Source organism: Schistocerca piceifrons, chromosome 1, assembly GCF_021461385.2.
Source record: "Schistocerca piceifrons isolate TAMUIC-IGC-003096 chromosome 1, iqSchPice1.1, whole genome shotgun sequence".
Lineage (NCBI taxonomy): Eukaryota > Metazoa > Arthropoda > Insecta > Orthoptera > Acrididae > Schistocerca > Schistocerca piceifrons.
In genome coordinates, this window is record NC_060138.1 from 545,651,129 (window position 1) to 545,664,595 (window position 13,467).

The window sequence follows — 13,467 nt, forward strand, 5'->3', positions numbered from 1 at the left end:
TTTCTTTACATGAGATATTTTTCTGTTTTTTTTCCAGTTATTACCTCATATTTAAAAATTCATCTACTGAGCAGAAAGAGTTGTCATTCATAAATTCTTTTAATTTGTTTTTAAATGTTGCTAGGCTATCTGTCAGACTTTTAATGCTATTTGGCAAATGGCGAAAGAGTTTTGTGGCAGCATAGTTAACCCTTTTCTGGTGAAAAAGATATAACCCAGAATAGTGGAGATCATCCTTCCTTCTTGTAGTGTTGTAGCTACGCACTTCGGTGTTATTTTTGAATTGGGATGGGTTTTATTAACAACAAATTTAATAACTGAATAAATGAATTGCGAAGGTACTGCGAATATCCCGAGTTGCTTAAATAAACGTCTGCAAGGTGATCTTTGGTGGGCTCCAGCTATTATCCTGATTACACGCTTTTGGCAATGAATACTTTCGTCTTAATGATAAGAGACCCCAAAATATGATGCCACATGAAAGCAGTGAATGAAAGTAGGCATAGTAGGCTAATTTACTGATATGTTTATCAGCAAAATTTGCAATAATCCTAATATCGTAAGTAGCTGAACCTAACCGTTTCAGCAGATCATCGACGTGTTTGTTCCAATTCAGTTTCTCATCAATGCACACATCCAGAAATTTTGAATATTTTGCCTTAGCAACGGACTTCTGTTCAAAGTATTTAACGTACAGCATTTTCTCGAAATTTAGTGAGAGTCCATTTGCAGAAAACCACTTAATTTTCAGAAAGACATTATTTAAAGTTTCCTCAGCTGATTCTTGTTTGTTTGGTGTAATTACTATAAATTAATAAAAAGAACTAGCTTTGCATCTTCATGAATATAGAGTGGCAAGTCATTAATATATATTAAGAACAATAAGGGACCCAAGACTGAAACCTGTGGGACGCCGTTGTTGATACCTCCCTAGTTTAAGGACACTCTTGATTTTTGGAGAGTATCTGCTTTGGTTAGTTTCTATAAAGAATTCCACCGAATATGCAACAAAAGCAGCGATTTATTTTCGCTTGGTTTGTTAACGATTTGTAACTTTCAGAGAAGCGTCAGGGATGGCGAATTTTGACTGAAACGTACATTTCTCTTGTTGCTACGTTAAAATCTGCTTTTTTTCCCCCTAAAAGACAACACAGTTTACACAATGTCACCTCACCACACTAACATCTTACGGAGATGCAATTGCGAGCGAATTCTGAAACAGTGGTTTATTATGTTGTTTCAAAACGCACAGCATTCCCCGTTTCACCTGCTGTAGGTGACCCTTGAAAATTAACATTATTTCATCGATAAAGACTGTAGCTATCGGAATTACACGGTAGGAAATTAAGTTGCGTAATGACCACATGGCAAAATACTCTCCTATTTTATGCCATCATTTGCTAAAATCTCATTTCGATATCTCAAATCGTTTATGAAGTATTAGGAACGTTATGGATATTTGATTCTGATTTTATCACTGGCGCGGGGGATCGCAAATGTGTGTGCTACATCACACCAGTTTTCTCGAGGAGGAGGAGTTAGAGGAGGGAGAGGAGATTAGTGTTTAACGTCCCGTCGACGCCGAGGTCATTAGAGGCGGAGCACAAGCTCGGACTAGGGAAAGATGGGGAAAGAAATCGGCCGTGACCTTTCGAAGGAACCATCCCGGCATTTGCGTCACTCGATTTAGGGAAATCACGGGAAACCTAAATCTGTAGGCCGGACGTGGGTTTCAACCGTCATCCTCTCGAATGCGAGTCTAGTGTGCTAACCACTGCGCTACTTCGCGTGCTAATTTTCTCGAGATTGGTGACAAGAGACATCAACCCAGGTCTGAAGAAAACTTCAGTATGTTAACTGAATTCTATTTGCAGCAACGCATTTTGTAATATGCACCAAATAAAAATCATAGCGACCCCTATTTTTCATCGCAAACTTTTTCGAATTACGCGAAGTGTGTTACTTAAATGGAAATTTCATAATAACTACGGCTGTTAATAGAATGACGGGCACGTCATAATGAAGCTGCAATACAAAACCATATGCAACGCAAAAACTTATTTTTTTCCCCGAATAGTTTCTATAAAATCGTTTGGGAAAGATTGCAAGGCGTGCGACTCTATTTTGTCATTGTTGATCATAGTCGACTGGCCGAAAGTATTAAGACACGTTGGGCGGTGAGCGACGATCTACCAACAAGCCTAACAACTTAATTCGCGGTGTCTTTATGAGCACGTGCGAACGCGCTAGCTTATTTCTGCAATTCTGTGACTTCTCCGCGCTGACTCATCTTACTGCGCTGATTCCATACAGCTGACGCACATATGCACTACTTCACTGCCGCCTCTTACATCATCAGCAATGTTAAACGCAATCGCTTATTACAGTTTCTACATTATGTATAGCGCTGCAAAGCGACGAGTGTGGCCCTTTATAGGGGGGTAACTTTTTTCTTTTTTTCTTTTTTTGAGAGTTCATTTCCATAACAGCAAGTTGTGTCAGCTTAAATATTTGTGTCTTTCTGGCTCTAGAATAATCATATAACCTTATTCCACAAATGAAGATGGCAAGAACTAAGGGAAAAAAAATTAGACGTAATCGCAGTACCAAATATTATCGAAGAAACATAATCCTGAACACTAATTACTTTGCAAATTGAAAATCGTTTATTTTGAAACAGTGAATATGTGTTACTTTTGTAATAAAGAATGTAATTTACATCGCTATACATGCAGGATGGACCAAAATTCACGAAGAGATTTTTTACGAGCAGGTATAACTGTGAATACCATCTTATATTTATTCATTTCTCCTTTCTTGTTTCAGATCGTGACGGAGGAAGGGTGGGAGACTGGCCATCCTTGGTCTTTTAAGTCTGTGCCAATATCAATGGAAACTGGAAACTAATCAAAAAAAGTTGTTAACAGTTGAAACTTCTGAGAGACCTTTGGTCGACCCTGTATTTACTGACATCAGTGTGCAGCTTTCGAAAAAGCTAGTGTTGTCCACAGAAAATCTCCGCTCCAATGCAAATTCTTTGGACATCAGTTTTAGTAACGCTCTTTTCTCTCATTCCACACTGTATTGTACGTGGCAAATTTTGTTTGTGGCAAAGTTTGTGTAGTGCTGTGACATAACTGGAGAATACAAACTAGGTTTCCAGAGTAATATGTGCACAAGTATTAAACGTATGGGTGCTAATAATTATAAGTAACGCTTCAAGTCACTCTTATGATATAAATAACTCCTGATACCTAGCCACATTCAGTGCTTGCTTTCGTCTTTTCTGTTTTGGTGGAGCTACACGACCCCACAGTGCTACAAACAATCAATAAAAGGTATGTACCACTTGGAGATTAAGTTTACGCGATTCGAAACCGGTCATGGAATAATAAAAATTTAACGGTCACTAAAGGCGAACAATTATAGTTATTTTTCAACTAAGATTTTCTATGTATATTGAATTCCTGCAGCCGCAAGAGAATGAATGTGCCCAGTTGCTTAGCTAGAAATAACTCCGAGGCAAATACCGTAATCTAGCATTCTCAATATATATGTCGTATCCAGTGGAATGTGAGTACCTAGTAGATCTGTGCATGTCGCATACACAGCATCATTTTCCAATGAAACACATGCAAACTAAATGGAGAGGTCCAGCGTTAAAACGTTAACTGAAGATGTTATACTAAGTATCTGATGATAATGTTACGGAAGTGACAGGAAGTGAGGCATAAGCTAAGGAACATTTGATTGAATAATTCTGCGCTAAAGGTGGGGGTGGTGCGGGTGGTTCTCACATGACACAGACTGCACATACAGCTCCGAAACCACGGCACAGTGCTTTGTGGATGAAACTGTTGCAAATTTTCACTCACACATGTACCAAGAGAAAAGATTTTATGCCAACCTTCCGCTGTTTCAAGTTTCCTGAATATTTGTGTGTTCTGTACCGACCTATTACCTTCCTAGCAGCGGTTTCCTGAAGTCCTTCCTCCTATTACGTCACAGCCACTTGACAAGAACCACAGGATAGAGCGAGATTCTAGAATAGTACGCGGTGAAGCCAACTACCGAATTGCTCTGCAGAGCGAAAGACTCATTACAGAAGGAGTTCTCCAGGCTGTGGTTAACACATTCTTCCGCAGTATTTTTTCTTCCAAGAGTGCTAGTCCTGCGAGGTATCCAGGAGAACTGCGAAATTTGGAAGATAAGAGATGAGGTACTGACGGATGGAGGCTGTGAGGGCGAGTCCCGAGTCATACTAGGGTAGCTCAGACAGCATGATTATCGCCTCAAAAAGGCAAGGTTCCGGGTTCGATTCCCGATCTGACACTGCGCATACTCCACTGCATTTTCTTTTGAGTCATCAGTATTCCGAGTGGTTTGATGCGGCCCGCCAGTAATTTCTCTTCTGTGCCGACCTCTTTGTCTCAGAGCAGCACTTGCAATCTACGTCTTCAACTATTTGCTGCATGTATCCCAGTATGTCTTCCTCTACAGTTTTTACCCACTACAGCTCCCTCTAATACCATGAAAGTTATTCCCTGATGTCTTAACACATGTCCTATTGTCCAAGTCCTTCTTCTTGTCACTATTTTCCATATATTCCTTTCCTCGCCGATTCTGCGGAGGAACTCATTTTCTTGCCTTACCCCTGCTGCATAGATGAATTTATTTTGTATGTGTTTTATTTAAAATATGCGTCATACTGCCCCAGAATCACCCAAACAAATTTATCTTTTCCATTATCCTTCACTAAAACTACCTTGAAGCGCTGATCACTTTTCATGCTGCTTCGTATTATTACGCTAAGGTTTTGAAATGCTACAGGTCGACCAGGAATGATGCCATTTCGTCCTGTCGGATCCTTTCCCTGATGGGTAGTATCTTGCATTTGTCCACATTTACAAACAGTTGCCATTCACTACACCATTTTCAAATGCAGTTAAACTTATTTTTGATTCGTTACTATAAATAAGATACTTACCCGTACACGACGACATCTAACAACCACAGCGTGCAATCTCCCTGATAAATCCACGATTTATATTGACAAGACCTATCCTTGGTGGAATTGGAAAATACAGTAGATGAGAAACAACACATAAAAAGCGGTAATACAATGAAAAATTCTTGAACTAATACACACAGTACTACGCAAACATACACTGTTTGAAATGCTTAAGGACTTAGACAGAAGACACTCCCTGAAAGAAATCATGATATATCAAAAATCTTCGATTAAGTAACAGCTGCTATCCCGCCCAGTCCCCTGTCCCCTTCTCACACCAAGTAAGTTCTCCAGCAGCAAACGTGCCATAAAAACTCACACCATAGTTCAAAGTGTAGGACATACACCGCTAATACTGCTGGTAAAATTATTTCAGAATTATTAGCTCTTCAGGTGCTTTCGAGTATTTCGCACGTAACATGCTATCGAACCATGAAAAAACACTTTCACAATTAATGCAACTTCAGGTGATTAGTCGAAACAAAAAGAAGCAGATGTTATAGTTTTTAGATCTAAGATAGTAAAACCACAATGAACTTTGTAAAACATTTATACAGGAAACAATCAAGACCCACCGAAGATGACACACCGGTGTGAATGGAAAACGGACACACACTATGTTTTGCGGAAGGCGGAGTTTAAAAACGCAAATGACAAAGGGGAGGGACAAAAATATGGAAGCACCTTGAGAAAGGCAAGCTTGAAAATAAATGCAGATGCTAGCCAATCCTGCAGATTGCGCCTCTTGTGTTTGACCACTAACAGCACCTGTGCAGTGTACTCAATACCTTGCAAATGTCAGCCGTGGTCAGGACAATGTTCTGTACAGTTGTGAGCGCATTACGTAGGAGTTGCGTGCCTTCGGACGCGGACAAATCGTTCGTGCTCTTATGGTGGACAGTTCCATAACCAAGTTAGCCGAAGTGCTTGCTATTTCAAGAGGCGCGGTATGGAAGAGTTACACCGCATACAGGAAAAGCGGAAAAACAGTATCCAACAACTCACAGCGCGAACGAAAGTGTGTGTTGAATCATCGGGCCGGTCATTGGAGACGATTGTGACGAAAATAAAGACAACGAAAGCTGCGAAAGACACTGTAGAACTGAATGTCGCACTCGTCAACCATGTCAGCACCAAAATAACACGAAGGGAGCTCCATACACTGTGAATCGCAGGGTGAGCTAGAATTCCAAAATCATTCATGAGTGATGGAAATGCATGAAACAGGAAAACGTGGTGGCGAAGCCATCAAACCTGGACTATGGAGCAATAGAAGAGAGTCATTTGGTCGGATGAGTCTTGCTGCACACTGTTTCCAACTTCTGGCCGCGTTTATGACCCAAGAGTGAAACATGGCGGATGTTTGATGATGATTTGACAGCCATATCGTGATATTCCATGAGCCCTATATGGTTACTCTGCGAGGTCGAATTACTGCCAATGATTGTGTGACCATTTTGGCTGATCAGACCCATCTCAAGGTACAAGTTTTATCACTAGTAGTGATGTGTTCCAAGATGGCAGAGCCACTGTGTACACAGCTCGTATCGTCCGAGAGTGGTTTTGTGGGCTCGAGAATGTCTTGGCGTATCTCCCCTGGCCACCATACCCATCAGTTCTGAATATTATAGAGCTTCTGTGGTTTACTTTGGACAGAAGGCCGCGTGATTGCTCTCAACCCCCTTCATCGCTACCTGAATCTGCGAATGTTTTGCAGACTGAATATTACAAGATTGCCTTAAAAGCCATAGAGGGCCCGTATTTTTCCATTGAAGCTGTACTGCCGGCCGGGGTGGCCGAGCGGTTCTAGGTGCTACAGTCCGGAACCGCGCGACGCTACGGTCGCAGGTTCGAATCCTTCCTCGGGCATGGATGTGTGTGACGTCCTTAGGTTAGTTAGGTTTAAGTAATTCTACGTCTAGGGGACTGATGACCTCAGAAGTTAAGTCCCATAGTGCTCAGAGCCATTTGAACCATTTGAAGATGTACTAACCGCCAACGGTTTTCCTGAACTTAGGCATAGTAGTGTGTCGTGTTTGTGGTGTTCGCAAATTTTTGTCCACCCCTTTTTTGCCCCTTGTTGGGGGCACAATGCGTGATACTCTACACGAAACGAAATGCATGATACTCTACATCAGGGGTTCCCAAAAAAAATTTCTCGAGGACCCCCCCCCCTTCATCGAGCATGATTGGTACGTTGACATATCACAGTACCAAGTACCTAGAAAAGGCAAATTAAGAGTCTTTTTATACGTTTTCTATTTTTGGTACTTAGAAAAAACATTGACATATTCATTATTGAAAAATATTGAGCTTAAAACTTTTTCAATTTAGCCATCATTGTTATTGTTAAATTTTTGATTATTGCTCAAAATCTTTGTCTTCAAATATGGGTGTTTAGTATAACAAACTCCTTAAAATATTAAAATTGAGTATGAACTGAAAATGACAGGAAAAAATTTAAACTGGGGGTATTGGTCTTTCAAGTGTACTACACTTGAGATTGCATTGAGTAGACATGTGTGAAAAATAAGAAAACACTAATTTCATAAAAGGTATTATTTATTTGAAAAAATACAGTTACAACATAGTACTCCATCAGTATACAGTCAGTTATAATTTTCAGTTCTTAATGAGATGAGTTCAATCTGACCTTTGAGTCCATTATTTCTGAAATATTAGGTGCCAAACTTGAAACTTGCAGGAAGCGGCCAAAATTAAAAATCTGTTATCATATGAAATATATTTTATATATTTTTTATTCTCATAGCATCTTGGGGACCCCTCTGGCATAGCTCGCACCAGTCATCAACCGATGTTGTTTATTTTGCCGAATACTTTGTTTGATACAATAAAAGAACAGATAGTTCTACGATTCTCTGTTCACAGCGCCTCCATCATAGCATTAGGTCGCCTTCGGAGGGATTGTAAGAGAGTCGGCTGAGCTTTCGCGACTGCGGCCGAGTAGCCAGTGACGCCAGAGGTGGTTTTCAGCACAGGCGCAGAGAACACAAGCAAGCTAGCGAACCCCACCTTCACGCCCGCCCGCCTGCTTCGTGCCTTTCCGCGCTCCTAGACTCCAGCCAAATACAGTGTGCCAAGCAATGCAGGCAGCTCCGTTTGCTTGTGTAGGATGTTATCCTAATACCTCCCAACATTCCCGGTGTATACTGGAGTCCAGGATGTATGGGCGGCTGAAATGGCTTCAGACTTCAAGAAGAATGTAATAATCCAAATTACAAAGAAAGCACTTATTGATAGCTGTGAATACTACAGAGACATCCGTTTCGGAAGTCATGGTTGCAAAATACTGACACGAATTGGTACACAGGAATCAGTCCTAAGAGTCCAACGACGCGCAAGGGAAGCACTGGCGAATCTGTACATAGAGCAAGCAGTAAAGAAAACCAAAGAGAAATTTATAGACAGGATTTGTGTTCAGAGAACAATAATAAAAATTTCTAAGTTTCCCAATCATCTGTCACATGGAAAAGGCCTTGGCAGAACAGTGGAACGTAATGTATAGTCTCTTCAAAAAAGAAGTTATAAAAGGAACGTCAACGAAATAAAAACATGGCAACGTAAGGTACTCGAATTAAATAAGGCGATGCTGAGGGAATTACATTCGGAAATGAAACACTAAAAACAATAGATGAATTTTGTTATTTGGGCGCACTTGGTGAGGGCCAAAGGACAGAGGTTATTTAAAATACAGACTGACTATAAAAAGAGCAGCTTTCCTGAAAAGAGCAATTTGTTAACATGTAATATAAATGTAAGTGTAAGGGTTAGGAAGTCTTTTCTGAAGGTATTTGTCTGCAGCGTTGCCTTGTTTGGAAGTGAAACATGTATGATGATAAATTCAGAGAAGCAGAGAATAGAAGCTTTTGAAATGTAGTGCTAGAGAAGAATGCTGATGATAACGTGAGGAGGTATTGCAACTAATGGGAAAATGAAGTTTACAGGGCAGTAATACTAAGGTTGGTAATGGAGCGAAGTGGGGAAGGGGCGCAGTGTGGAAACTGAACAGGAATACCTAGGCATGAGCACAGTAAGCAGGTTGAAATGTATGTAAATTGGAAACTTTTGAGGTTCACCTTTAGATGGACGAGGCAAAAGTTACACATTTATGCTAGCAGCATGACGCTGGGTACCCTCTTTGTGACATGAAGATCTCAACACTTTGCTGTGTCGCCTTGAGTGTTAGTCATATGCCAGTTCCTATGGCCGATAGGCAACGCAAGTCAAAGTTGCCAGATAGATATTAAAACCAGTAATCGCCCATACTGTCAAAGTAACAGAAATTCGTTTGTCGACGCCACACAGCAAACACACTACATCTACATCTACATTTATACTCCGCAAGCCACCCAACGGTGTGTGGCGGAGGGCACTTTACGTGCCACTGTCATTACCTCCCTTTCCTGTTCCAGTCGCGTATGGTTCGCGGGAAGAACGACTGTCTGAAAGCCTCCGTGCGCGCTCTAATCTCTCTAATTTTACATTCGTGATCTCCTCGGGAGGTATAAGTAGGGGGAAGCAATATATTCGATACCTCATCCAGAAACGCACCCTCTCGAAACCTGGCGAGCAAGCTACACCGCGATGCAGAGCGCCTCTCTTGCAGAGTCTGCCACTTGAGTTTATTAAACATCTCCGTAACACTATCACGGTTACCAAATAACCCTGTGACGAAACGCGGCGCTCTTCTTTGGATCTTCTCTATCTCCTCCGTCAGACCGATCTGGTACGGATCCCACACTGATGAGCAATACTCAAGTATAGGTCGAACGAGTGTTTTGTAAGCCACCTCCTTTGTTGATGGGCTACATTTTCTAAGCACTCTCCCAATGAATCTCAACCTGGTACCCGCCTTACCAACAATTAATTTTATATGATCATTCCACTTCAAATCGTTCCGCACGCATACTCCCAGATATTTTACAGAAGTAACTGCTACCAGTGTTTGTTCCGCTATCATATAATCATACAATAAAGGATCCTTCTTTCTATGTATTCGCAATACATTACATTTGTCTATGTTAAGGGTCAGTTGCCACTCCCTGCACCAAGTGCCTATCCGCTGCAGATCTTCCTGCATTTCGCTACAATTTTCTAATGCTGCAACTTCTCTGTATACTACAGCATCATCCGCGAAAAGCCGCATGGAACTTCCGACACTATCTACTAGGTTATTTATATATATTGTGAAAAGCAATGGTCCCATAACGCTCCCCTGTGGCACGCCAGAGGTTACTTTAACGTCTGTAGACGTCTCTCCATTGATAACAACGTGCTGTGTTCTGTTTGCTAAAAACTCTTCAATCCAGCCACACAGCTGGTCTGATATTCCGTAGGCTCTTACTTTGTTTATCAGGCGACAGTGCGGAACTGTATCGAACGCCTTCCGGAAGTCAAGAAAAATAGCATCTTCCTGGGAGCCTGTATCTAATATTTTCTGGGTCTCATGAACAAATAAAGCGAGTTGGGTCTCACACGATCGCTGTTTCCGGAATCCATGTTGATTCCTACATAGTAGATTCTGAGTTTCCAAAAACGACATGATACTCGAGCAAAAAACATGTTCTAAAATTCTACAACAGATCGACGTCAGAGATATAGGTCTATAGTTTTGCGCATCTGCTCGACGACCCTTCTTGAAGACTGGGACTGTCTGTGCTCTTTTCCAATCATTTGGAACCCTCCGTTCCTCTAGAGACTTGCGGTACACGGCTGTTAGAAGGCGGGCAAGTTCTTTCGCGTACTCTGTGTAGAATCGAATTGGTATCCCGTCACGTCCAGTGGACTTTCCTCTATTGAGTGATTCCAGTTGCTTTTCTATTCCTTGGACACTTATTTCGATGTCAGCCATTTTTTCGTTTGTGCGAGGATTTAGAGAAGGAACTGCAGTGCGGTCTTCCTCTGTGAAACAGCTTTGGAAAAAGGTGTTTAGTATTTCAGCTTTACGCGTGTCATCCTCTATTTCAATGCCATCATCATCCCGTAGTGTCTGGATATGCTGTTTCGAGCCACTTACTGATTTAACGTAAGACCAGAACTTCCTAGGATTTTCTGTCAAGTCGGTACATAGAATTTTACTTTCGAATTCACTGAACGCTTCACGCATAGCCCTCCTTACGCTAACTTTGACATCGTTTAGCTTCTGTTTGTCTGAGAGGTTTTGGCTGCGTTTAAACTTGCAGTGAAGCTCTCTTTGCTTTCGCAGTAGTTTCCTAACTTTGTTGTTGTACCACGGTGGGTTTTTCCCGTCCCTCACAGTTTTACTCGGCACGTACCTGTCTAAAACGCATTTTACGATTGCCTTGAACTTTTTCCATAAACACTCAACATTGTCAGTGTCGGAACAGAAATTTTCGTTCTGATCTGTTAGGTAGTCTGAAATCTGCCTTCTATTACTCTTGCTAAACAGATAAACCTTCCTCCCTTTTTTTATATTCCTATTAACTTCCATATTCAGGGATGCTGCAACGGCCTTATGATCACTGATTCCCTGTTCTGTACATACAGAGTCGAAAAGTTCGGGTCTGTTTGTTATCAGTAGGTCCAAGATGTTATCTCCACGAGTCGGTTCTCTGTTTAATTGCTCGAGGTAATTTTCGGATAGTGCACTCAGTATAATGTCACTCGATGCTCTGTCCCTACCACCCGTCCTAAACATCTGAGTGTCCCAGTCTATATCTGGTGAATTGAAATCTTCACCTAAGACTACAACATGCTGAGAAAATTTATGTGAAATGTATTCCAAATTTTCTCTCAGTTGTTCTGCCACTAATGTTGCTGAGTCGGGAGGTCGGTAAAAGGAACCAATTATTAACCTAGTTCGGTTGTTGAGTGTAACCTCCACCCATATAAATTCACAGGAACTATCCACTTCTACTTCACTACAGGATAAACTACTACTAACAGCGACGAACACTCCACCACCGGTTGCATGCAATCTATCCTTTCTAAACACCGTCTGTACCTTTGTAAAAATTTCGGTAGAATTCATCTCTGGCTTAAGCCAGCTTTCCGTACCTATAACGATTTCAGCTTCGGTGCTTTCTATCAGCGCTTGAAGTTCTGGTACTTTACCAACGCAGCTTCGACAGTTGACAATTACAATACCGATTGCTGCTTGGTCCCCGCATGTCCTGACTTTGCCCCGCACCCGTTGAGGCTGTTGCCCTTTCTGTACTTGCCCAAGGCCATCTAACCTAAAAAACCTGGCCAGCCCACGCCACACAACCCCTGCTACCCGTGTAGCCGCTTGTTGCGTGTAGTGGACTCCTGACCTATCCAGCGGAACCCGAAACCCCACCACCCTATGGCGCAAGTAGAGGAATCTGCAGCCCACACGGTCGCAGAACCGTCTCAGCCTCTGATTCAGACCCTCCACTCGGCTCTGTACCAAAGGTCCGCAGTCAGTCCTGTCGACGATGCTGCAGATGGTGAGCTCTGCTTTCATCCCGCTAGCGAGACTGGCAGTCTTCACCAAATCAGATAGCCGCCGGAAGCCAGAGAGGATTTCCTCGGATCCATAGCGACACACATCATTGGTGCCGACATGAGCGACCACCTGCAGATGGGTGCACCCTGTACCCTTCATGGCATCCGGAAGGACCCTTTCCACATCTGGAATGACTCCCCCCGGTATGCACACGGAGTGCACATTGGTTTTCTTCCCCTCTCTTGCTGCCATTAAAATGTTACCCGTCTTCATGTCACAGAGCCAATATCCGGCATCACGCTACAAACTCTAATATCTAACTTGTGCATGCTCCATCTGAAGATTAAGGCAGTAATCCCCTTAAGCTACTTTATGGATAAAACAAATCTTTGTTAAGCGACTGGTCGCGTTGCCGCTAACGGAACGCAAATATCATTCCTCTTGTTGCATGTGGGCGAGTTAAATAGATTTTTTTATTTGGGAAAGACGGAAGTGTTAATACTTCACGTATCACTCGGCAAAGAAAGTAGTTAGTATTGTTGGAACAGTGAAGAAAGGCATGGTCTCTTGGAAATCAAATATTTGCTCCGAGAAAATTCAAGTTTTCGAGAAAGTAAACAGCTCCGAAATTGGAAAGAAAGCCCTCTGGCTCGGAATTCGATCGGGCCCTCCAGATAAGCAGTATAAACACTATCTGGACAAAGAAAAACCCTACACTCTGCATAAACACGAATATAATGGATGAAAATGTTCATTAAAAAAGTTTTAACGGCGGTAAAGAAAGCTATACCATACGAGAAAACGTTGTTTCCGATGTTATTTTGTACTTATAGAGAAAACATAACTTAATTGAGTACCTTCCAAATACTGTTTGCTGTTTTTGTATGTATAAACTTCGTGATGTAAATCAATGTTGATGTTTTGAAATGTTCGACTATACTTCGGCAGTTCTATAATTTCCATCAGTGTGAAAAATTTACCAGACAAACTTTGGTAGTAGCATCCG

General features: G+C 41.8%; 1 protein-coding gene across 2 annotated transcripts in view; it reads right to left on the minus strand.

Annotated features, from left to right (window-relative positions):
- LOC124800079 (unextended protein) overlaps positions 1-13,467 on the minus strand; it is a 504,663-nt gene that overhangs the window by 335,183 nt on the left and 156,013 nt on the right. For both annotated transcript variants that reach the window (XM_047262967.1, XM_047262968.1), the window contains exon 2: positions 6,621-6,627. In XM_047262967.1, the coding sequence (XP_047118923.1) occupies positions 6,621-6,627 (7 nt within the window). The remainder of the gene's footprint in view (positions 1-6,620; positions 6,628-13,467) is intronic.